This window comes from Echeneis naucrates, chromosome 20 (genome assembly GCF_900963305.1).
Source record: "Echeneis naucrates chromosome 20, fEcheNa1.1, whole genome shotgun sequence".
NCBI lineage: Eukaryota > Metazoa > Chordata > Actinopteri > Carangiformes > Echeneidae > Echeneis > Echeneis naucrates.
Genome location: NC_042530.1, coordinates 9370443 through 9397889, shown reverse-complemented (window position 1 = coordinate 9397889; position 27447 = coordinate 9370443). Strand labels below are relative to the sequence as shown.

General features: G+C 41.1%; 1 protein-coding gene across 1 annotated transcript in view; it reads right to left on the bottom strand.

Moving 5' to 3' along the window:
- Window positions 1-27447, bottom strand: part of pola1 (polymerase (DNA directed), alpha 1) — a 46718-nt gene that overhangs the window by 1595 nt on the left and 17676 nt on the right. Inside the window, exons 27-36 of the mRNA XM_029528912.1 lie at window positions 26361-26393; window positions 26062-26154; window positions 25725-25930; window positions 25398-25530; window positions 25050-25181; window positions 24669-24843; window positions 24088-24269; window positions 20708-20839; window positions 13597-13713; window positions 6891-6987 (exon numbers count right to left, since the gene is read on the bottom strand). Of these exons, the coding sequence (XP_029384772.1) occupies window positions 6891-6987; window positions 13597-13713; window positions 20708-20839; window positions 24088-24269; window positions 24669-24843; window positions 25050-25181; window positions 25398-25530; window positions 25725-25930; window positions 26062-26154; window positions 26361-26393 (1300 nt within the window). The remainder of the gene's footprint in view (window positions 1-6890; window positions 6988-13596; window positions 13714-20707; window positions 20840-24087; window positions 24270-24668; window positions 24844-25049; window positions 25182-25397; window positions 25531-25724; window positions 25931-26061; window positions 26155-26360; window positions 26394-27447) is intronic.

Sequence of the window (27447 nt, the reverse complement as noted above, 5' to 3'; positions counted from 1 at the left end):
TCACAGCATTTTTCACACTTTGATATTGATCAAGTATTTTTCAACCTTTCATTACACACACACAAAGAAATCATGGAAGAGGCCCAATGCCTCAACAATTGTTGATGACCTAGATTTTCTTAATTTGTGAGATTTCAGTGTCAGATCATCTGCTAAACTTCGGAGGGAAACATTTGCTGCCCAACATATATGGAAACACAGCCCAGGAAAAATCCACCATCCAATCAGAGAGCCCATGGTGAATCAAAGTCAATCTGATAATAAACAGAGCTCATGCATTTACAAATGTCAAGTGCATAGCTACACCTCAGAGTATTTCCATACACATGGTACAATTAAAACAAATAGAGAAGCATAATATCTACAAATGCTCATTGGCTTCCCGCGTGTGCACAAAACAAACATTCACGTCAGACTTCTGGGAAAAGAAAAGGGTGTTTTTAAATGATTTTCTGACGCAGTAAATCAAATCCGCTCATTTAAGATGGAACGAGGATGCCTTTTCTGATGAAAAGGGAAAAACTTCTAGCCATACTGCCTTCTATATGTCTGCAATTTATCTACACGACACACTGTGTATAAACACACACACGCACACACAGAGTCCATATGGCCGGTTGTCATGTCCTCGCCATCTCCACAGCCCTATCTCCTGTCTCGTCCTTCCTGCCCACTACATTAGTGGATGCTGGATAAATACCAGCCCACTGACTGCCCAAGGGAACAAAGGTTAGATACACAGAGATCAACAGTGTGAGACACACAGACACAGACAATTGATGGTCGTTAAACACTTAAAAAGCACACTAACTCACAGTCATGGCGACTAAAAAACATCCAAGTGACAAACAGTAATCACACATGCATGCACACACACACACAGGATGGTGTGGTTGACTTAAAACGGCAGCAGCAACTATTACCAGATAATCCTCATGTTAGCAAGGACATGGAGGGAGAAAAGGGGAGACGAGAGGCAAGGAGAGACAAACTAGTCTATTTATCTGGGGAATAGAAGGAGGTGATGATGCATGATCAAGCGAAAGCAATCATGTCATCATTTCTGAAAGGTAGGAGAAAATAATTCTCCCCCCTTCTCTTCCCCTTCCCCACTCCTTTCTCTTTTCCACCTCAATTACTGTGTGGTGAACAGATAAAAGAATGATTTAAGAGTCACAGAGAGGAAAAGAAAGAGGGAGAGACCTTGCTGCAAGTCGGAGCACAGCAGGGAGTGTAGTTCAAATAAATAGCCTCCCTTAAAGAGCGAATGTGAGGCAGAAGGAGAGGGGAGACGGCAGTGTTGGAAAGGCCGGGACATGAGGGAAAACGGAGAGGAGTGAAAATGGCAAGAGAGAGATGCAGACTAAAATGAGAGATGGAAAATGGTGTGTCGGTAGAAAAGCATACTGTGGAGAAAAATGCAGCTTTACTTGCTGAAAACTTTGCAGAGTTAATAGCATGTGCCTGAGATTTCTGTCAATGCAGATACAATTTGTCGCCCTGTCATACACATATATACATATATACATGCACTGCAACACACGCGCCACAATCAGTGTATCAGGGGTTATCTTTGCTCTAACTAGGTGTTGTCACACACTCATGCACACTCTGGCAGTGCTGGGCACGAGTAGATCGGGGCTCTGCACGCTCTAACTAGGTGTAAATACAATAACAAGCCTGTAATTAAGTGAGCATGATGAAGTTAATGGAGATCGGCCATTCCGTCGGCCGCCTCCATGAATATTCTATTAGGCTGGTGGCGACGGGCAGCTGGAATAGCAGTTAATTTAATCACCACTCGGAGCACAGGGAAACTTCTTTGTGTGAGTGTAATTGCACAGAATGAATAATTGATTTGACAATCGCACCCGCGGATTTTGCCACCCCGCTTTGTATCACCGGAGAAAGGGAGGGGAGCATGAGAGAGGAGAGAGAAGAGAGAGAGAGCGAGAGTGAGAAGAAAATGGAGAAGAAAGAGAGGGAAAGGAGGGGAATAGAGAGAAGATAGAGTCGGGGGAGAGGAGTGGAAGAGAAGAGGACCTGCAACAGAGCGCTGAGAGGTGGCAGGGAAGCTGTCGGTAAATGGATCATTAGAAAAGCACAGCTCAAGGACAATTTATATTTTATCAATGCAGCAAAATTACATTATTGCTCACACACGCAATCATACTGCCCACACTCCAGATTGAGACCTGGAGGGGAGGAGTGATGGAGGGAAGAGAAAGGCAACAGATAGATTGAAGAAGGGAGGGATAGGGAGATAAAAAGGGAGAGCAGGGCAGACGGGGAGAGGAAAAGTGACATGCAATGATTTGAAAGTCACTGATATGGGATGTTCCCAGCTAAGGAATGGACAATGTGTTTTTTTGTTGCTGTTGTTTTTTTTCCCCATTCAGTGTGCGTGTATAATCTATTAGAGATCTCCTGCAGTGGATGAAATTACCTCCATGTTTTACTTAGTCGCAGCAATCAGGCACAAAAATGCAATGTACATGCAGATAAGACAGGCACACACTTGCAAATGTGCACACTTGCACACACAAGCACACAGTCAAGCTGATCAAATTACATTCAGCTTTGACTCAGGGTTTTTTCATGTGAAGCTATTTGACTTTAATGTGCTTTATTGTGGATGCTCAGTTCGCATGTAAACGGACACATCCTGAATGGCTGGTTAACCATAAATGGGCAGATAACGTTGAAACTAAATGACAATAAAAGTACCGTAGAATATCATGGCAGGGTTTAAATAAACATAATGCTGAAGACAGTCTTGTTTTTTATTGACAATAAACCAAAACCAATATGTCCGTTCCTGTCTGAAGCCTATTCTGAAGCCTATTCATTCTTTTTAAAGGTATAAATCTTTTTGAGAGTGACATAAAGCATCCAATTTTCAAGTTAGTAAATTGCATGCTTATTATTTACTATCTAATTATCCTGATCCTGTGTTGCAGTGTATGTGTTACAACAGAATTTGCCTTACTTTTTTTACAAAGAAATACATTTTTTTTCTGGAGGCAGAATGTGCTACACCTGCTACACCCCCTCCCAAAAGAATTCACAATGTAGCCCTAAACAGTCACCCCCCCCAAAACCAACCCCCAACAAAGGAATAGTGGTCACGCACGCAGCAGCATGAGTAAATTTGAGGTTGACTAGAAAATTAGAGTGTTTTTATTCCAGATATTAAATTTCTGTTCTGTCATTTTCACATCTGCATCTGTCACATCAGCTAAGTTGGTTAGCAGCAAGAAAGCAACGATGAATCATTGTTTTGGCTGCTAGTGAAGCTGGAGACTTGGGTGGTGGCTCCCCGTTACATCACCTTCTGGTCACCTATGACCATTTTGAAGCCTCTACTTTGTAACCCGTTTTTCTGAAACCATAACAAACCACATCTCAAAGGGGAGGTGCAGCTGAGAGGGGGTGAGGACCGCATCTGACCTGTTCATCACCCCTGATTGTCAAAAATGTGTGGGAGTAGGCAGAAAATCCATTCAAAATAATGAATTTTAACTGATGGTTTTTGGACAGCAATACAGCTTTGAGGAATCAGACTTGTCAGAATTTGGCAGATGAAAGACATCTGCAGGATCTAATAGTTTAAGTTTTTTTGGCGTTTCGTGGGGTTTGGGAATTTAAAATCAGTTCAGTTCAGACAATGTTATGTTCTTGTAGCAAACGTTATACGTCAACACCAGTGCTAAGAGATATCAGCTATTAATAATCTCAAGTAGTTGGATTTGAAACTAAACTGCAGGGCATAATCACCAGAAACACAACAAACCAACAGTCAAGACCATATTAAGTATGCACACCACACACACACACAGAGTGGAGTAGGGTGTATAGGATTGTATGTCTCCTCCCTGTAATCTGAGCAGTGCGTCCCCCCTGGGTGTGTAATGCAGTAATATGGGGTATTACTGCCCCAGGACCATGGGATAACACCTTAAACCTATACTTCATAGCAGCATGAGTGTGTGTGCATACACGCACTGTCACCCAGCTGAGGAAAGCTGAGGTGTGTGTGCGTGTTTGTGTTGGATATTATTCATTTGTTGGAGACCCTAGTTTTTTAGCAGTGACCTACACCTGCTGAGATTTGCTGTGAATCTGATGCAATCCTTAAAGTACTGCATTAACTTGAGCATAAAAAGTTGTTTGTTGGCTTGAATATCTCCCACTTGGTAGGAAACTGTACTAGGAGATATCAGTATCTGCCATATTCCTGTAGATATCACCAAACTAAGAACAATGTGTTTTTTATTTTAGTTATTTGGTTCTATGGTTCATAGAACATGTCTGATGTTTTCTTGTCTAGTTATTTTCTCCAACACAGCATCAACAAGGCATTATACCAGGGTGTTAATAACTGTTGAGGATATCTTGCACACAGTAGTTACCAAAACAATCCATTTAAGCCTGTTTCTAATGTTCTTATTGGTACTGAAAACATTTAAATGCAAACTCTTCTGTTTGTACATTTCTGTGGCCGTCACTGTGACTCTGTCAAGTCCAAGAAGAGAAACAAGAGACTTGTTGTTAGTGTTAACTCTGTAGAGTGCTGGGCGGTGCTGCACACCTCCACTAGCCCAACAGTGCCGGTTACTGACAGAAGGCAGCCACATATTCTGCCTCTCAAAAAGATTTCGGGGACCATTCGGGCAAAGCGGTGGGCTTGTGTTTAGAAAAGCGTCTGACAGGACAAGGTGATGATTTGATGGACTGCCAGCTAAGAGAACAGAGGAAAGTATTTGGCTGTGGAAGCCCGACAAAGCTAGTAACAAGTAAACATGATGATGCCTAGATGTGGTGTTGGTGTTATGATGCACAGCTGGTGGGTGGTCCAGTCCCTCTAGAACTGTTCTGTGACCCTTCCAGCCCACTGAGACACTTTTCTTACCATTTCAAGAGGAAACTGAACCACCAGCTTTTACTCAGAGATGTTTAACTTCAGGAAGCAAGGCGGCATAGTGGTCAGCAGTGTTGCCCCACAACAAGAAGGTCCATCCAAAGACATGCATTAGCTTAATTGGTAACTCTAAATTGCTCACAGGTCATGAAGATGAATGAATGTTTATATTAAGCACAGAAAGAGAAATGGAAATCTAAAGAGTTTCAGAATGTGTCACAGGTTGTTCTAACTAACACTGGATACTTTTATCAGTGCCTCAAAACGCTTTTCTATTATCTATATTCTAGTAGGATGTCACAGTTTTATCTTTTCTGTCCACTAACAGTGTCTTTTGTTGTAGGAATTAATCAATCAGCCAACCTGGGATGCCAAAAATCACTCAATGGCTGCAACACTCATGAAACACGTAATATGTCACAAACAGGCTTTATGTGATGCATCTCAAGCCCAAAATAGACAGTACTTACTGCGAGGTAATACGTAGCATATGGATTGCGCCTAACGTGGTGTCAGTGAAGCCCAAATTCTTGCAGCTGTCAAAAGACATGTTGCTAAACTTCTAATAGCTCCTTGTCTGTGTTGTATGCTGAACACTGACTGCTTTGCTGAGTTTATGTAGGTAAATGCCAAGCATTTCCAGGGCTTTACCCCAGAGTAAAGAATGCATTGTACTGTGTTGTTTTGTGATGTACCAAACACGGCTGAGGAACAAACCCACTGCAAAGCAAAGGAATATAAAGAAAGGAGAGTCAAGAATTGATTGGCGATGATTTCTTGCATCTGGGCAAAGACAGAAATAAAAGAAAGCAAAAATGGAGGCTATAATCATGTTAGTTCTCCTTCCTTTCCCTCCCTCCCTCCTCTACACAGGTCCAATCCCTCTATTTCAGCTCCCTTCATCTTCTGAGTGGTCATCTGTTGATTACATGTTATATTTACCTCTGCTTTCTCACTCTTTTGCTGCCTCACTCAGGTCCACCCTGGCACACACACTCACTGTATTCAGGCATACATACATAAATAACATACATACATAAATATTTAATCAAATAAATAAATCACTCGGCCCAACGGCCCTTTCTAATCAAGTGACATCAATCAGGGAGAACTATGGGTAAAGAGGCCTTGTGGCTGACGCCTACTGAGCACACCCAGAGCACTGGAGTAGCGTCTATTTGAGTCCAAGGGGGAAATATACGCTCCATGTCCCATTATAGGAGAAGGGCTATCCTTTCGTCAGCGCGCCCATTACTCCCCCTATCATTTCCCCAAATCTAAAACCTGTTTTCAATCAACACAGCCAAACGAGTGCCTGTCCAAGAGAGGGAGAGAGAGAAAGAGAGAGAAAGGAAAGAGAGAGCAAAGGAGAGAAAGCGATAGAGATGGACAGTGAGGGTAGGGGTAGAGGGAGAGCGGTGGAGGGCTCTTTCCCTCTTTCTTCCAGTGATTGGAGCGTTTTGCATTCTGTATGTGTGTGTGATTGAATCCGTCTCCTAAATTAGGGCTGTCGACTCGAGGAGCTGAATGTCCTTAACCCCCCCCCAACCAATATCCCCCTTTCCTTGTGTGTATGTGTGTGTATCTGTGTGAGTGTTGTGTGTGTCACATCATTGGTGAATATTGTAAGTGCAGTCTGGGTAAAAGGTTTACGTTGAGCCATTGATTACTAATGTTATGGTGGATGTGAATTTCTCAGGAAGCATTGTTTGGACAGCAGAATTCAAACTTCAATAACAGTTCTGGTAATTTCCTTTCAGTGCCAAAGGCATTACTACAAAATAATAACAAAATTACCTGAAAAGAAGAGGAAATTATCAACAAATTTAACAATGAAGGTCTGATTTCACAGCTACAGCACAGAAATTCATTTTCTAACAGGAAACTTCTGAACATTGTTGGTACAGTTGGCAAGCACAGTAACAAATAATGTGTGTGTGTGTGTGTGTGTGGGCGTGTGTAGTTTTACTTTTCTCATTTTCGAGTAGCACTTTGTTGTAAGCATACTCCCAGTCAAAGATGAACCTGTAGAAGCAGAGCTGGTTGTACAGGGCTTTCTCAGTGTACTGTGGAGAGAACACACACATACAGAGTTATTTTAGTTATGGCAAAAACATTTAATATATTCTAAAAAGCTAACCCGCCCCCTCTCTCTACTCTATTGACAATGTGAGGCTGGGGATCACTGCTGATGGCGTGTCATGACTGACCAAAATTAAGCACTTGCAGAAACACAGATTATTTTTATAAAAACAATGAAACTATTCAGCGTGGATCACTCAAACCATGGCCTTAATGTGCTTGTGATACTGATATGGGATGTTTGGGGGAAGTGGGGAGTGGGCAGTGGCAAAAACTGCATAATTCCTGATTTTGCCAATTCAAAATTAGCTACACACTGGCTGTCTGTCCAGGTTTTCAGCGGTTAATAAGTCACACAAGGACAAAAATGTTTTAAGCTAAAATTCCATTTATTTGTTATGACTACACAGCCGGAAATCAGAGGTAATCATGTTGGAATAATGGATGTAGAGCTAAAACAATTGTTCATTGAATCAAATGGTTGATCAATTTCAAGTTTTTACAGAAAAAAATTTCAAATCAATTTTGAGTCCAGCTTCTCAAACATTACTGCTTTTACCACCAAGAGACAATGGCAGGCTTTGTCTTTTGGACTGCTAGTCCAGGGGAAAACTGGTCATCTTAGACCTACAGAAGCCATTGAGAACATTTTAAAAATGTTATACAGAAATGAAAATAACATTTATTTATGAGGAAAATATTTGACAGATTCAACCAATAACGAAAATGAATGCACGAGAAGCTGTGCTCAAGCTGGAGTAATACTAGCACAAATATCTCAAGCTTGCTTTATCCCATTCAAGAGAGACACAGTTTGTCACCACCATTCACAAACCAACTCTTCCACTGTACCTTTGATTTACCACTGTATGAAAGAGTTAGTAGTTTCTATTATTTTGGCAAAATTATGATAGAGCAGAAAAGCATCCCCAACAGATGAATAAAGCCAGTTTATCAATTTAAGCAGCGTGAAGACTAAACATACACCTCAATGATTGGACTATATCTGCTAAAAAAGTCTGTGTTCCTCTGTGTGACACAGTGGAGCAAGAAAACAAATTTGCTTGCTTTGTTAATCTCCACTGTAATTAACTGAAGCCACACGACAGCCTGCCAGAGGGAGAGAGAGAGAAGAGAGGGACAGAGAGGATGAGCAAGACAGAGAGTTGGGAGGGGGGAAAAAGGAAAAGAAAAAAGAGCAAAGGAGAGAAAAGGGTAAAGATACAGAAAGGGGAGAGAGATGGAGAGAATCACAGACAGTGAGGAAGAGAGAGGGAAAGAAAAGAGGGGATCGGGCCCGAAATACCCTCCCTCATAATAGTTTGTTGTGATAAGCCATTGTGAGAGAGGCATGCGAACAGCCGAGGCTGTCAATTTGATTAGCCATTATACTGCATGTTTAATTGCAGTTATTGGCTCGTCATTTCCCTGCTACGCTGGAGAGGGCACGCTAAGCCCCGACCCCACACTGCCATCAGGTGTGCGCCGAGTGCTTTATTATTACCACCAGGAAGAATCCCCTGATAATTCCTGTGTGTCAGTATCTGTATGTGTGTGCGAGTGAGGTACAGAGCTGGTGTGTGCTTATTATACCTGCCAATCGGCAATGTGCATAATTGTAATTTCAGTTTTTACTGCTGTGGCATAATCAAGTGGCAAGAGTATCTAATGCAACTAAATGTAAACTATGTGATGTGTGAATATGAGCGAGCGGGTGAATGAATGAATGATTGTGTGTGTGTGAGTTTAATGGCTTTCTATGGCTGCCCACATGGCACGCACAGCTGTTGACCGTTGATGCACTGTCTAGTCAACAACCAAACCATGCACATCCCATAATGGAGCCTCGGTTACGGTTGCCAAGGTTGAAAAGCTCGTTCGGCACAAGCACCGCATACCACTTCTTCCTCTTGAAAATAAAATACACACACTTGCACACACACGGCAGCACCTTCAAACAATATAATGCTGATTGTGGGCGGGCCAGTGGCAGCATACAGATTGATTGACAGGTGTCAGAAAGGCGTGGCCAAAATGTTACAGGGTTGTTATTGAATTTAGAGCCCCTCAACCCCTCCTCACTCTCTCCCTCACACACACACACGCACACACACGCCTACCTCGTCATTCAGCTCCGCGCTTTGTTCCTGCACTGACACCATTTCAATTTGCTCCACAAATCTGCAGCATTTTCAGCCTGACTGCCTAAGGAGCAAACCAGCTGTGAAATTGCCTGTCTCCCGGGAGCGTAGGACACCCCAGCCCCCACCTCGTACCCCTTGCTCCTTTGCCTCCCCATTCCCCGACTGACTTCCCCTCTCGACACACACACACAGCGCATGTACACACACAAACACAGTTAAGCTTAAAGGAAGAGGGAGATGTGTGTGTTCATAAGAGAGGGAGAGAAAGAAAGCATGTAGACAGGATGTATAGAACAAGAAAAAGTAAGAAATAAGAAAAGGAAGCCAAATTTTAAAAATTGATCTAAATCACAGAGCAACAGTGTATAATGGTGCAAAAAATAAAACGAGCACTCAATGCCTTCTCAGAGTCTTCAAAAACATTCAAACATCCATTATTTAGGGGACACACACGCACACAGTAAAAGACACATGGATCTGACCTCGAGAACTTTTGTGCACCATACTGTTGTTGAGGTACACCACTGAAGCAGGTAATGAAAAGGTAGCGAGTCAGACAAACTCTGAGTATGAGTGGAGAGAGTACAGCCGACCAAACAGAGTTCATGGAGGATGGAGAGTGTGCTGAAAGAGTGCAACTATTCAATAGCTTCACATAGACATTTAGAGGAAAAATATCACAGCATTGGTGATACAAACAAGGCCTCGGCATTACACACTTTTTCCTCTATACTCTTCACCAACTTAGCTGCAAACGCGCGTTGAACTGAAGCTTCAAGCCCTTACACTACTGCAGCTGCAGAAAGAGAGAGAGAGTGAAAAAGGGAGGGAGACGGAGAGAAACAAACATACATTTTCCCTCAGCTGTGAGGCCACAAGGCTTTAAAACTCTTGAGCTTTTTAGATGCGATGAGCATTATTGCCAGTTGTGGTAGTCACGCCGATCAGCTTCACAAGACACCATAATGAGTCAATATATGTAAATCTTTACTAGGCAAACACGGCAGGAAACAAAGGCATTTAACTGGTGCTCTCGCCCGCAAGCCTCCAACGATTCAGCACCGGTAATTTCTCCCCATTGAAAGGCATAATTGCCTGCTATTTGAAGATATTCATGCTCAATTTTTGAAATTAATTTCAATTGGGGGGAAATGTAGAAATGTCAGCTCCAGTGAAAGGGATTTGATTTCAATTATCCTCACTCAAAGGACTGTGATTTCCAAATACACTTAAGCAAAATTATGACAAGAATTTTTGTTCGGCAAAATTCAGTGTTTAAAGAGCGATTAGGCGATAATGGGGCAGCTTTGAGCCGGCAGTGAATGCAGCCGTCTCCCTCTGAAAGGCACTCAATTATCTCTGATTGCTCCTGCTATAATGTATCAAATAGAGATACCTGCTATTGCCGTAATTTGTGTGAAAATTAACATGCTGCAATTTCCACTAGAGGGAAAAAGGGAGCTCTAATGGGCGCCTGAGCGTACATCAATAAAACAAGGAGAGAAAAAGAGAGACAGAAAAGGAGGGTGGGTGGAGGAGAGAAAGAGCAAGTCTGTAGAAAAGAGAATGAGTCTAAAAGCTAAGGAGCGAGGGAGGGGAGAGAAAGAAAATGCAAAGAAAGAGCATGGATGAACGCATTGAATAAAAGGGAAAGAAAGGGAAAGTTAGGACAGAAATTTGAGCCAGGGTGAGGAAAAAAATAGCCTATTTTGAGTTAAACGCTGTGGAGGGGGGGAGGAGAGGGAGAGAGGGAGAGATGACGAGCAAGAGAGAGAGGAAGAGAAAGAAATTTAATTTACTGAAAATATTACAAATTGCACCTGTGCATAACTCCCCCAAATTACCAACCAATCAAGGCAGAGTGCCTATTACTCTCCCATTACATGGAGATCAGATCACGCTCTGAATCTGTGTCCAGAGAGAGAGGGAGGGAGAAAAGGAAAGAGGCAGAGAGAGAGATGGATGGAAGGAGGTGAAGAGAGGAGACACAGCACCCACAGCGATGGTAAATGCACCATTGATGCAAGAGAGAAAAGGGAAAGCAGAGTCACAAACAAAAAGCGCCTTTACAGAAGCTCTTGTAAAAACAAAGATTATTTGGTGTTGTACACAAAGACGAAACCCCTGACTCTGCTTTTAACTGGTGCTGATATTAATTTGTTAAGATGTGATACTGCCAGATGAAAAACATAAATGTTATTTAGCCCAAGTCAGCACAAAAACCCAATGGCACTTCCCGAAAGAAAAAAAAAAAAAAACAAACAAACTTAAAAACAAAACTTAAAGGACACAAGCTCTAAGCAACCACTAGTGGATGCCTCATCTTCTTCTCCTCCTGTTTGAGCACAGTCTGTCGACCACCAGCTCAGATAGCCATGAATGGTCTCTTGACTGCTTTGCATAATTGGCAGCAATTTAATATGCAAGCTAGTGGGCTATTAATCTCTATGCAATAGCATGATTCAGACAATAATGTTACCTAATACTTAAAGAGTAAGTGGTACCCTAATATGAAATTGTGTAATACCTGGTCCTGCCTTCTAAGCTAAAGGTCCAAGGTCAGCATCAGCTGCAAGAATCAGGATTAAATTTCTTAAAGGTAGACACGTTATATTGTGTCGTGAGGCTAGTAGAAAAGTGAACAAATTCTTATAAGTGTTTATATTTCAATTTTAAACTATATAGAACATTCATTATGAAAGTTATGCTCGAATTTATTGAATACTTTAATTGCAATTTTACCCCCCCCTCCCCCCAATTTCATTTTCTTTCATTTCATATTTTATTTGTCTATGGCTTTTATTAAAATATGTACTTGCATTCAAGCTAATTTTTCAGCTTATTTAGACAACACCTCTCTGCTATACATGATAGGACAGAAGACGAAGAAATCTTTTACCCTGGGAAACCACAAGAGGTTAGCCGTTTTTCAGTCAAGTGGTCAGGTCCGCATCACGGGAGAAGATATTAGCTACTCTTGTCTGCATTCAATGAGTGCAACAATGGTGAATCTCAGTGAGAGTTGAGTTTCCAGTATTTTTACCCTGACAGGCTTAATCATTGATTTCAAAGTGCATTCTGGCCTCAAGTCATATGGGTCAAATTCATGTGATCATCACTGAAACACCTTAAACAGATGAACACTATGCTGATTGTTTTTGCAGACTGATTTTAACATTAAGCCTGTAATGGTACAGTGGAAACAATGTCTGCCTTCTGTTTGTTTATTCTCTCCTCACACCATCTGGAGCCAGCACGTTGTTATACTCCAGACAAACAGGCTGTGCTGCTTAGCTATAATAGGTGAATAATGATTTTTAATGAACACCATACTATGTATATCAATACAGGCATCCATTAGCCAAAGCAAGATGAAACGGAACAATGCAACGTTTCCAAAAAAGTATCAATAGATTTGAGATATTAAAGCACAAGACTCGATTTTACATGTTCTGGGTTATTCCAGTCAAAGTGGCCAATTTCATCTACGCTTCTTCTGCCTTCATGCAAAGCACTTTGTAACATTAGCTGGTTAATTCTGTTGTTATCACCACCACACCCTGTGCCCCATAGATGTACGTACGAAGACTATGTAATGACAGAGTAAGGAGTCAAACAGTGTGGCAGAAACCAGGTAAAATGAAGACAGGTTACAGGTTTTAGGGTAGTCAAAGGGTGCATGAGTGAACACGGAGAGTTAAATGTTTTATTCAGCCCACAGTTTGAAGTGCCACGGCCCTCAGGCACAGCAATGGCTGCCTAAGTGGCTACAGTGACAGCAGAAATTGGCCTTCTGGTTTACAACCTGTCGACACAGAGCCAGAGACAGCAAAGCAGCCAGGGGGGACAGAGAGGAGCAGAGCACGCAAGATAAAAAATTGACAAGAGAGAGTTAAGGCTAGGGTGGAGAAAGGAATGGTTAGAATGGGACAGAGGAGGAGAGGCAAAAAATAGATTGAACCGTCATGCTCAAATGGGAAAGGGAGAGTGTTTCTTTAAAATCCAGTGGTCAAGCTAACAAAGTGTTCATGAGGCAGCTACAAGAGGGAGACAGACAGATGCTTTTAATGGCTCAACTACCATCCAGCTCTGAGTGCCTTCAAACGCATGAAGGTGTGTATGTGTGCATGGATGCACCATCAAACATACACAGAAAAGCTGAAAGACAAAGAACTTCATCTTGATCTGTTTGTATTTATGTTGTAATGTGATCTTAATGAGCACAGATGTACAACACATATGAGGAGTGATTTCAGCTCCATAGCACCATCACCTGGACAAAACATGCACAATTCAACTTGTATCAGTCTGTGCATTCATCTCAATCTCAGTCAGTGTGTCTCTGATGAAGCAGGTTTATGTGTGTGACCCCTATTGAAGGACAATATTAAAAAGCATGGCTGCTTGTCTGTGTGAGCTAACGAGTAAATTCTGATGTGTGTGAGTTACCTCAGGTCTGAGGGTCGCCTTGGTGCAGCTGGGGCAGATGGGTCCGTGGCGGGAGAAGGCGATGGGCAGACGTCTGGTTCGATTCTGACAGGCCTGGTCCTCACACACCAACCAGCCCTATCAGATACACAACAGGCAAGTTTACTGACTTTGACTGTTAAAACATCTTATCTTTAGCAGGGCTGCAGCTATTAGTAACATAACTACCCACTATTCTGATAATTGATCAATTATCTTTATATTTGAAGCAGATACTCCTAACAGCTTCTCATATATTAAGATATGATTCTTTTACACATGTGCAAATTAAATTAAATTCTCCCATAAGTTAGGTTATGGGAGAATTGAATGTACATTTTAAAATGTTTTCTCACGTTCATTCATTGTTTATTTGATAGGGACAGATGCAATAGGCATACAGAACCGTGCAACAAATTGAAATGCATGAAATTCATCACAGCATTCATAGCCTTGCTGCTTTCCTATGCCCTTCCCTAGAAAAGCTTTTAAAACAATATTTAAACATACGCAAAACCTTCACATTCAAACAAACAGATTCGCAATACTCCCCACCCTTTAATATGACTCTAGATCAAATGATAACTCCAATAGATAATGGACCGATAAATAACATTAAATAGCATTTGTTTTTTCTCATGAGGTTTTAGAAGAAATACATCACTCAGAGCAAATATGAAAAACTAAATAATTTTTCTTTAAACATATGGCCAATTTTCTCTTTCTATTCCATGATTTTCAGAGGATTTATTCAGTTTTTTTTTTTTATGTCCCAAGGGATCCATGATGTGCGTTCCCATCTGAAAGTTGGATGTAGAGGGACAGTATCTGGAGAGAGGGGAAAAAAAAACAACAAACAAACAAACAAACAAAAAAAAAACAAAAACTGACAGTGGCCTTTACATCTTTATCTGGTCATTTATGCATGAAATGTTTTCATGTGGGTTTTCATTTTTTTTCCAATAAAAAGGTGATCATAAAAATTGCCCCCCCCCCCAAAAAAAAAGAAAAAACTAAACTAAAAACAAATTTTGCTGAAAATTGTGGCTTCCATTTAGCTGTTCTAATCCTGCACACCGCTGACAAGCAAAGTACACGAAGTAAGAAAGAAAGAAAGGAGAAAAAAAAATAATAATAAAAAAAAAAACAGGTGTGAACCACAACCTGCAAAAATACATTGGTAGAAGAACAGAGGTTTACATCTGACCTCACATCCCACCCTCTCTCTTTACATTTGAATGTATCCTCAGCTGCCTTGAGTCGTGGTCTTGCTCTGGGAGTACTTGTCAGGCAGGCAAAGCCACGGACAGCCAAAACGGAGGTAGTTAGGACCCCCTGGGGTGAAGCAGTGACCCTGGGCAGGTGCTGTGGACTAACCCTCTCAATCTCCCTGTATTCTTCCAGACCCCTCCTCCTCCTTCGCTTCTTATGCCCTGTCATTACTAAGTGGGTTTAAAGGGGAGGGGGTTAATGCCCAACTAATGACAGAGCATAAGACCCACTGCTATCAAAGCCTTTGCTTCTCCCCTACATCTATCTTTCTCTTCAATTCTCTCAAAATAAACCCCCTCAAAAAAACATTGCACCTGTCTTTATAACCCCCCCCCCCCCAAAACACACACACACAAAGATACACTGTTTCTTCCATTAATTTTTGTGTTTCCCTTTGTTTGGTCTCTTGATTAGTCTGGAGGAACAACAACCAAAAAAAAATAAAAAATTTGAGGAGGACCCTTTTTTCTTTATAGCCAACTGCACAGTATATGAATACTTTTTCTCCTGAGTCACCAGTATTTGTTTCCCTCTTCAGCACACGGTCGTGCAAATGAAATTTTGCTGTTATATATATGTGGTGGAAAACTGTCTAGAATAAAAAACATAAATCATGCTTCATGCCAAACCCAAGACAAACACGATGAATAATCTTCCCTCAATTCTCTTTTAAAATCTGTTTATTGACAGTCAGTAAACAGAAGTCTTTCATTTCCACCACTAAATCTTAGTTGGACTGAGGGTAAGACCCTTGGTACCTAAAAATTGTTGTTGCTGTTTTAAAGCTATGAAAGCAAATTGCTGTTATTTCATTGGGACATCTACGACAGATATTTTAGCGAAGCAGACATCCTTTAATATGCAACATTTTAACTATAACTTTTCTTTTTCAGGTCTATCACCCCAGACTTGTTCTACATTCACAAGAGTTTAAAATGATTCAATGTATGCCTATTAATAACTAGTTTAGAGTTAACCATCAGTAAGAGTTCTGATTGATTGATAAGATCAGTTCAGTTTTAGTGGGAAATCAGTGGTATCTGTATTTGCAGTGGGTCTGACAGTAAACAGACTGTGGAGCAGACTATCCCCAGAGCATGTCATGTCTACATGGTGCCATTTCTAAATAAAACCAGGAGACGAGCTGTCCACTCTGTTGAGGACTGAGGTAGGCCGGGCCCATTTATTTCATTTGGAGAATTAATGCCAGACTGACTGTGTTGAGTGAGCAGTAGTCTGGCTGTTCACACCAGAAGCACATTTTTCTACACTTGGCAAGAAGTCATTCAGCTCTCTTAGCACATATGAGTTGATTTTAATATAACGGATGGGTTTATATGTCCCTTGTTAAGGAAGACATCACTGAAGATTCTTGCTTGTCTGTGCTCATCTGTCTTGCCCCCAGTTTAAACTTGCCACATACTCTGGGTTTACTTTACCTCCTGTGTATTTGTATTCATTGTAGGCAACAGACACTGATCTACTGTAAATAGACCATTTGAACATAACAGTTAGATGGATGATTCAAATACAAACTGCATGTCGTACAAGCAATCATTTAGGAACATGCTTCATTGACTTGGACTCATTTACTCTAACATTGACCAAAAATCCTACCTGCCTACTCCCTTCTCTTACATCAACGTTAACCTAAACCTCAGCTCTCCCTAAACTTCAAACATGCATTCACGTTGAAAACTAATGATTATGTTAGTGGGCATTTGCTTTTTGCTCCCATAGTGTCAGTGTGTAAACAGACTCAGGTCCGCACAACAGGACTAATACCAGGACCATACACACAAACACAGAGCTGAGCTTTTCTAAATGAAAATCAAACACACATGGTCATACAAACATACGTTCCAAATCAATTAGAAAGCCCCAGAGTTCACAGTTTTACATACAAACCCCGGGTCCAGGATTAATTATCTCAACACTTTCATCAAGCCGGTACAAAGAGCTGAGCACCATGGGAAATATGGCAGCCTCACCTCTCTGATAAAGACCTCTACAGAACAATGGTTCAGAGAGGTGTGAGATAAGGAGTATGAGTGTGGGTGGCTGTTTGAACAGCATCTTTTTTTTGTCTATTTCCTAAACACAAGCCCTGACATACACTGCTGTTCCCATGTGTCTCACTGACACTTGCACATATACAAAACACACATCCACCATTGTGTGCGCACAAACATATTAATTGCTTCCCATTCACTTGCATTAAACTGAATTAATAGGACACATCAAAGATTCACATACTTGGGTCACACAAAACATGACCAAATGCCAAACACATAAAAAAAAAAAAGAAAGAATAAGTTAAGATTACATGCATCAGACCTGTGGGAGTTTCGAAGACTTAAAACAAGGAGCACATGGTGAGAGAGGCAAGGAGAACATAAACACACACACACACACACACACACACACACAAATAAATAAATAAAAGAAATCAAATTGAGGCATTTCGCCAGAGCAAGAGTGGGGGGATGAGGTGTACAGTCAGACGTGAGAGAATAAAGGTTCATAATTGCATAATTATAGCAGTGGATACCTGACAGATTGAATGTAGACGTCAAATGACTTCCACATAATTTAACTAAACAGTGGCAGCACCAGGCCACGACAAGGCCCACCATGAAATATACCATCTCTCTGATCCTTTCTTTGTTTTTTTATAACACTCATCTCTTCTAATGAGTGTCTAATCTCTTCTATTCATCTCCACAAAAAAAGTTCTATGTTCAGTTATTGTTAGTTAGGGGTGCAGCGAATGATTATTTAAATTTTTCATGCATCTGCTGGACCTTTTCTCGATGAAACCATGAATTATTGGGTGACCAACACAAGTCAGCAAGTCAAAAATGTACTTAAAGAAGCTCATAAATATTCACCTCTGAGATCCAATAGGCAGTTGTTTTTCCCCCATAAACAATTATGACAAAAGTCATCAATTTATAGAATAATAAACTAATCAGTTCAACCGTCCAACAGTGGAGAGGCACCTCTGACATAACTCATGAGTCAGTCAGTGCAACATGAATCCACCTGCAGAGAGTTAGAGACCTCAAACTGGTTTTTGTGCTTCAGCAGTCAACACTTCCAGCTCTAAAGTGAATAGACCTAAAATCGGTCTACTTCACAAACGCGCACACGCACACGCACACATAGAATAAAGCTCAAACGGTTCCACTTTGTACCTCCTCCGCTTAATCAAGGCTTCTCTATTCAACAATTTGACCTTTTGTTCAAAACAGGATTATCACCTTTTCTGGTCTTCATTCACCCTTTCTCCCTCTCTCCCCCTTTCTGCTCTTGCCCCTCAGCCCGTTTCCAGGGGCGACCCACATGACGAGGGTAATTGCAATAATTTGTTAAATGCCATGGAAACGGTGGTTGGATGGGAGGGGTTAAAAAAAAAAAAAAAAGAAAAAGAAAAAGAATTGGGTAGTTCAGGAAACAAGCAAATCTCTCATTTTGCCAAAGACAGAGAGACGAGAGGAGGACAACACAGAGAGTGTGTATGTGTGTATCTGTGTGTGAGAGTGAGTGAGTCAGGGAGAGAGAGGACTGAACAACAAGTGTTTGCCCCTTCTCAGAGTGCTGGTTTATTGATAATGGTGGGTATTGGGGGGGGGGGCATTACTAATGATTCATGTCTCTGTGGTCCTAGCTTAAGATGCCAACACACATGTACACTTATTCATTTACACAAACACGCACGAATGCATGTGCGCGCGTGCGCACACGCGCACACACACACACACACACAGAGAGACTGAGGTGCAGAGCTTTCAGTCTATCTACCCAGACAAACAGCTCTATTTGAACTCTCCCTCGGCCTGAAAGGAATCCGTAATTACACAATATTACCCCTCTTCATTGCACTGCTGTGTGTGCTCTGTCCACTGCTGTTCAGCCTCCAGTGGTGCGTGTGTGTCTATGTGTTGCTGTGTGAGGTGTAAGTATTCAGTGGTAGCAGCTGTTTCACACATTGTGACAAAGGGGTTGAGGGGGACTCGCTCCCCACACATTCACCACACTAATTGATTTCTGTTCAGCACTGTGGGAGAGTAAGCCTGACACACACACACACACACACACACACACACTTTTAAAGACAGTGCATTCCGCTCTCAAGAACAAGGTGTTAGAAGCTACCAGGAGAGAGCAAGCCCCCAACAAAGACAACATAGGAATCCAGCTGAACTCACTTCCAAGCTAAGTGTACAGTTACAACCTCTTACAGAAAACTGTTTCATCCAAAAAGGTTGAAAACTTGAAAACAGAGCACTGTATCTGTGACCACCCTGCAAACCTATGCACATCACTGCATTCTGACATAGGCTTACAAGCTCACTTTCACTTGCCATGCAGCAAAAATACTGTAGACTAAAGAACTCTGAAAGATGGACCATGCCAGGCCCTCAACAAGACAATAAACTGGTGTCTAATGTTACATCTTTGGAAAAGTCAAATATATTAACGATACAAGGCATTTTAATAATGAACCTAATGTTAGACAGCAGACAACTAGCAAGATAAACATGACCCATACCCTGTTGGTAGTGTCCTTTGGAATGTGAACATTAGATGTTAATATTCCATAGAGTGGAAATAGAAAAGTAAAGCAAACTCTTCAGCAAAAGTATTATATACTTTTTCCCAAATGACTATAATGTCTGAGCAAAACACTATAAAGTCACTGAATGGATTATGTTCGAGCTGAAAAATGTTGATCAATAGCTTATTTTACTGAAATTACTTTAAGGCCTAAAACAGTGAAAGGTCACCCTTTGAGGCACAAAGGGGGTACAATATCAAATGGTTGTTTGGCCATATCCTGAAATATTGGCTCATTTCACAATCAACCATTATGATGCATTAATAATAAATGACGTAAAATGTGCATGACACACAAATGTGCAATTGATGATAGAAATTGGTGCGTCCGCCTAACAGTTTGCACAGATGCAGTCGTTATTGAATTCACAAATAATGAAAACAAACTTAATGGGATGTTGTGAATCGTGTCAGAGATATCTTTTCCTCACAAACAGAACTATCTGACATGGCTATGACATATGAGGGTTTGAAGCTGAGACAAAGCTGCAGAAAGTGCAAAATAAGAATACCTATTTAAGTATTTTCATGGATCATGCTGCTACAAATCTTTCTTGTCTTTTCATTTTGCAAGCATGATGCGCTCTTTGGTTGAAAATGTCACTGCAGTACCCTGCTGAGGTTTCCTTCATCTTTGTCCTAGTCTTTGATGACTTCTCTTACCATCACTGCATCTGTTGCATCCCCCATTGTGTTAAATACAGTCCAACCATTTTACAGACACTTTGCTGACTGTCAATTTTCTCAGTTTTGACAATTTCATTGCATACAGTTCAGTTTCTCCAGCCACTTGAGCTTGTATTAATTTCTTTGTGAATGAGCTGGTGAATAATAGTTTACAAACAAAGCTAATGTTTGACCTAATACTTGCACCAAACATATAATCCTTTTCAGACTGTGTGTTACTGATCAAAGAAGCATATATTTGAAAGTTGTACAGCCAAACTGTACCTTTGAGAAAAAAGGTAAAAAAAAGAAGTGGGGAAGGTAGGAGAGTGGATCATCAGCTGGCCAGCTGTGTTGTGCTAGTCTAACAAGTTGCAGCATTAGACACCAAATTATAACTAAATGAAGTCCATTTGTGGGCCCGGCAGGTGGTGAAGAAGTATATGCATGAATGTTTGTGTATGGATAAAGCACTTATCTACAGAATTAGTATTTACAAAAGCCTGTACTCCTGCTCAAAAACAGAAATACTCACAGAGTAGTATCTTTTGATGTGGCGACGAATGTCAAGTAGGAGTTTGTTGCTGATGTTGACAACGTAGTTGATGGGCTTGCACTCACACGAGATGTGACAACATTGCATTAGGCTAGGCTCCAAGTGCGAACCCTGCAATAAAGAATATTATATATTTCATATGTGAGAAAAACAGATCAATCAATAAAACCATGTGATCTGTAATACAATAAAATGATGTAATACACAATCAAAATCAGGCAGTAGTAATGTGCTCAACCTATTTGGGCAGCTCACTCAAAAAATGCAGTTGAGTATACAGAGATTACTTAATGACCTCCAAAAATATAGTGGAAAACTTTACAAAACAGCTTAATAAAAAAAAAAAGAAAAAGAAAACCACACCTAAAGTCAGGTTACAAAGTGACAATGGCAGGAGGCGCTTCTTGTTATAAAAAGAACTCCCTTGATGTCCCTTAATGAAAAACTCAACCCATTAATATGACAACATCAAAATTTCTTATGCGGAACTCCCTGCATTTGCGTCATCTTGCTTTCTAGGATATTGGTTTGACAAAGACAATAGCTCTAAACACTACAGTACCCAGGAAGTCTCAGCTGCTGTCACCATGGGAAAGGAGCTATGGACACTAAACTCTGTGTCTACCACTGCCCAAACTGTGCGATTCCATCTTTAACAAAATGCATATACCAAGCTGTGGTTAACTACCTATGGAAACGAGCTTATTTTTTGACCCTATTTGAATTTGTTTCATGAAACAAACATACATATTCAAACAAAGTTGATGAACTCATAATTCAGTGGGATTCAGCTGGGATGAGTTTTCCGTGAAACCAGCAGCCAAACAAAATGGCCCCTCCCATTCCCTAACTCTAGCATCGATAGCGAAAAGCCATTGTGAGCTGTTCTATCATTAGGACAGGCCAACTGCAATTGGTCCCATATATTTAACCAAATAAATCAAATTTAGATGCATTAGAAGCCTTTCACACTTTTACAGCATAACGACTGTAAGTGGGAGGCATTTACTACAGTCTAAGTACAATAATTAAAATTTCTCTCCCACAAGACTTCATGAGTGTTGCATCTTGGGCATAAATGTGCACAGGGATTCGTCACAGCTGCATTTTTAACCCCAGAATAAGAAAAGACAGTTACGTAACACAGAAACACGGCCATTACATTTAAAGGTCCACAAAGAACATGTCAAGTGGAAAGTGTGAGGGCTTAAAGCATCCCTTGGTCTAGTAATTTTTAACATTATTGTAGCCTGGGACAAACAGGTCAATGTGACCTCAGTACCTCTGAATTGACAGAAAGGCTTATAGTTAATGCAATGAAAAAAGTAACCACAGTACATAACAATTACACGACATATAACAGCTTTAAACACTCGCTCCTTTCAACCCGAACTCCATTTAACTGTCGCATTGATAGCAGCAAAAAAGGTTTCTGCAGAGAAGTAAATGACACACAGGAATGCATGTGACAACCCCCACTCAGCACACACACAGATTTTTTGTTTGCTTACATCATTCTTTTTAGGGAGAAAAAGAAACCCTGCTCGATTTTCGGCCAGCTCAAGTCAATCAACTCATTTGGTTCCTCTAATATTCTAGCTATGCACATTAACCCTCCCAATCTCACCTCCCCTACTTTCCTCTTGTTTTTCACTTTCTAGTCTGCTCTGCACAAAGGCAGCCTCCCTTTATATCCTCCCCCTCTACTCTTTTATCTCACTTCTTTCACTCCAATATTTGATTTTGTTAACAGGACAGAACATCCAACACTGTCTTACTGAGAAATTGCATAAAACTACAGACGTAGGTTGTCTTGTGCTTGTGTGAGTTACGACCTCAAATAAAGCAATTCCAATAAGTATCCTTTCAAATTCTTCATTCCCCAACATGCTGTCTGAAATCCAACTGAGTGTCATCTTTGAATAGCCTGCTGCAGAACTATAAAACAATTTCAAAAAGGTTTACCATGTCAACTGTCTCCCTGGACTGTTTTCATCTCTGTGTTTGGTCTGATAATGTGTTGATTTAACAGCTTAAAGTGGGAATACCCGGGACTCTACTAAAACTGAACTCAGGGAAATCCCTGCAGTTCTTTCCAGATCTTTTTTCCCCTCCTCACAGAATTTTTTATCCCTCTCTCACGCCACCTCCCTTCCCATCAAACAACTTTCCTTCTCTGCCTGGGCTCCATCACCGCCTCCTCCTACCATCGCTGGCTCGATGTCAGTAGTGGAGTCAAGGCCTATCTGTCCTCCCCTCTCACTGAACTGTTAGACCATGTTCGCCACCCTAATTAACGTACTGTTTTATCAGTTGCTCTGTGTGCATGCATACCAGCCTCCGACGCATAGTGGAAATATAACATATAAAATATAAAAAATATATAAAAAAATAAAACAAAAATCTATAAACAGAAATTATCAAAAAAAAATTATCATCTAGGGAGAAAACTAAACTAAACTACGAATCTGTGGTACATGTGGAAAAATAAACAGATTGTAATATAGTTTTTTTGTTTCTTGTATGAGTATCTGCTGATGATATCATCCCTGGGTGGAGTCTGCATATCACACTCCTTTTTTAATTTAATGCAAGTTTTCTGTGCCAGCTGCAGACAGAGGATTGTCAGCTTTATTAGTATCGCCCAGACGAGAAAAGGCTGTTTGCCCTGCTCCTCATTAGAAGCTGATAACGCACACACACAACCTTGGCCTGACAAATGGTTGGATATCAGTGTGTGTGTGTGTTTTTGTGCTCATAGAGCAGCAGGGGTTAAGGAAAGGCTTTTCAAGTTGTGGAGTCCAAACTATGCCAATGAAAACAGAGTCCGTCTTGGAGCCTGGCAGCTGTCTAAAAATACAGACAGAGACACAATATAGAGGATGACTAAAGCATGAATCCTTCACAGGAAGTTGAACTGAAATGCCTTTGGAAACACCATTCTTCCACTCTCTTATTCTTTATCTGTCTCTGCTGGTTAATCTATTACACCATGAAACAAACCATTAGAGATGAATAGGATCTTTTCTCTCCAAGATTCATTGTGGGTGCTGATATTCTTCTGCTGCAGGCTAATCTACACTTACACAGGTTTAAAGTACTTCAAATGTAGCGCTCAGATATAAAGAAGATCCTAACAGTGTGGGTTAAAAAAAGATAATCTTGAGCAGTTTTGGAAATACTTTCTGTTGAACAACGTAAACTTGGGTACTAAACTGCATATTTTTATTCCCCTTCAATGAATAAATGTTTGCAGTGGTGAAAAAGTAGTCCCTCTAACAGGAGAAAACCCAACAAATCAGTCTGGGTTTTTAGCATGAGAAAAATTTGACTGACTGACTGACAATCTGTTTACTTACAGCTCCTTCGAAGACACTGTCGTAGATGTTGTCAGTGCCACACTGAGGGCAGGTGAAAGTGAACCTTTCACAGTCTTTGTAGCGCTCCTCATCAGTCAGCTGGACCGGAGCACCCAGCGTGCTATCAGTCTCTTCCTCTCTCTGGTACTGCTGCTGTGCCCGAAACTGGCTGGGGTCTAGACCTGAGATGGACAATAGCTTTTAACTACAGATTGTTTCACCTCTTACAATTGTTTTTCACTTTTTTAGAAACTAAAGACTTGATCACAAACAGGCCTGAGGAGGAGAGCTCTCATCCAAGACACTCACTTATGTAACTAATCAAATCAAACACCTGTTTCCTAATTTTATTAGACTATTGTGATATACATCGTGACAAAATTTCTGTCTGAAAGCATTTCACTTTTTTAATTTTAATCAAATACTTTGATTGAATTTGAATTCTGGGTTCTGTCATTTTTAAGGCATAAAGCAACCTGACATTTCTGAAGTCATAATTTAACACCTAACTGATGTTGGGCCACCCACTCTCAGTAAAATTAAAGTCTTTCACAGTATCCCAAAACCTGTAATTAACTTACCAAGCCACGTGGCTATGAGCACACTGTCGATGCCCTCAATGGGATCACAGATACGAGACACCACAGGGTGGATCTGCTGGGCCAGGTAGTAGTGAGTGTCCAGACTGAGACCCTCTTGCTTCTGAAGCTGCTCTAAAGCATAGGCTCTCTGACTCGCTGCCAACGTCGAGCCATCCTAGAGGATCACAGATATGCATTACTTTGAATGCTAGATTGTATATACTTTAGGCCAAAACACAATTGATATTGTATCATTAATTTGCGATGTTCCATGAAATCTAAACATAACTTGTACTTATTTGTTAAAAATTCCTAAAATAGCTGTGCCAGTGGTTAAGAGAGAATACTCATGTCTTTTTTTTTTTTTATAAATACACACACCTGACAAATGATGTAAGAGACTGTATCTCCAGCTTTGACCCGATGACCACCCTGAGAGTTAATCCACAGAGCTACATGCACATGAGGGAGGCTCTTCTTGTCTGGATAGTCCTGAGGATCCTTCGTCAGTGCCTGGTAGACCAGAAAATCAAGAGACAGTTAATAACTAAAAAACACAACTACTATTACTGCCTTTATCAAGCAGCCAAGTTGCAGAAAAATGGCCACAATCTCCCCTTCCTTTGTTACAACTTCCAACAATGGTTAGAAGTGTTTCTGCAGTGAAGTTGAATTTTGAATAAAAAAGGGGCACTAGTTAGATCCTGCCCACTCCGGTTCCGTCCTCACCTTGTGTATTTCGTACTGTTTGAGAGGTACGTCTCCGCTTGCTACCTTCTCCCCCACCTCTATCAGGTGCTTCTGGATGTTTTCTACAATGACATCCCGACTCTGGTCTGACAAGATCTGACCAATCACATAGCTGGGAAAAGAGAGTTGACAGGTATAAAATCTCTCATATTGTTGATTAAATATTAATAAATACCTTTTACAACCCCTTTGACGCTCAGTATATGTTAACATGCTAATAACTGTGGGAATGGTATGATAAAAAAAACAAACAAACAAACAAAAAAAAGCCCTCGAGTCCAGCCTTTAGAGGTCTGTCTAACGTACTTGCCGCATTCCTTGGCCAAGTCGCACCAATCTCTGCGGACGATGTCCAAACCTTTGAGCTCCTGCTTGACACTGTACTGTCCTTCGCCATGATTCTCAACAACCAAGGCTGCATATTTCTTCTTCTTTAGCAGCAAAAGTGCCTTAAACACACCGTCTATGTCAATCTCCAGCAGTTTATACAACTTGTTTACTTCTGCCTTCACCTGGAAATAATAAACATGAGACATTTTACCGAAAGGTTCAAATATCCAAACAAGTGACGTAGAAATGTACATTACTGTGTATACATGTGACAAAAATATTCAGATACCACAATATAAATCCACTAACAAACCTTATTTCCTAGTTTGAAGACCTCCTCAAGAGACCTGCTGTTGGTGTTGATCATGATGGAATCTGTATCTCCATAGATGACTTCCAGATTCATCTATGCAAAGGAATTGAATTGAGAAAATTTACATAAAAATAAATAAATAAATGAATAAACCAATCTTACTGACATTAAAAAAAATTTAAATAATCAGAATTTATATATAGATTACCTTAATATTGAACAGTATTAAAAAGAGCAAGTAACCTTCAGTGGTCACTGTCATAAGTAAGCAGATGCAGAAGAGCATGTTAATAACTCACCTTCTGAACCATGTCTTTGGTGTGCATCAGAATCTAAAAGAGCAAGCAGACAATAGCATGAATGGATACTGATAACAACAATGCGCACTGAAGCATTTACACAAGCACAGTAAACAAACATATCACTCAGGAACACAACACAATTACATATTAAATTTCTGTTACGTCTGTGTGTTTGTGTGCGTGTATATGTGTATGTGTGTGTGTGGACAGGGAGTAGAACAGGTGACATGCTTTTAAATGGGGGATAATTGGCTAAGAGGGCAATTATGAGAGCATGCTGTGACAGGAGTCGTTTCAACCCACACACATCTTAGCTGGGCAACACACACTCATGCACACACATCTTAATGACTCGTAATGGCCTTTAACACCCGCCGAGTGAGTGACGGACAAATAAGAGAATTCTGTTAACGCAGGTTGTCCTCTGTGTGTGTGTGTGTGTGTGTGTGTGTGTGTGTATCTGTGTGTACACACAAATGGGAGAGATCTGAGCAGCAGAGGGATCCTAACAGGTGGGGGCCCAGAGGCGCAGAGGGTGGGGGCTCTGGGTCGCTAATCTGGGGGGTCGGAGGGAACGGAACGCAGTGTGACCTGTCACCAGCAATCTGCTCCTCAATCAACCACAGCCACATATATACACACCCGACTCACACCATGCTCTGTGTGGGGACAAGGACGTGGCTATTTCAGAGTGTGAGGAGGGGGCGGGGTTAGACAGTTGCGGAGTAGGGTGGTGGTGGTGGTGGGGGGCGCAGAGGCGTTCCACCCACTGAAACCAGAGTTGAACTTAAGCATGCTTTATGGGCTGCTACATACCACTGTATGGCAGGGGGAGTTTGAGTCATTCACAGAACAGCCTTCTCCATTAGGGACTGCAGTCAAGGTCAAGGTCACACCACACGCACACATGCATAAACACGCACACTTTGACCCAAGTTCACACAGCCTGACGTTTTCACGTAGACAGAATGATTGTTCGGCCTCTATCAGGTTTAGGAGAGGAAGAGAGGGAGGGAACGAGGAAGAGGAAGTCAGCCTTAGGACTCAGACTGTGTGTGCGGGGCAATAAAACTTTCAGAGCGAA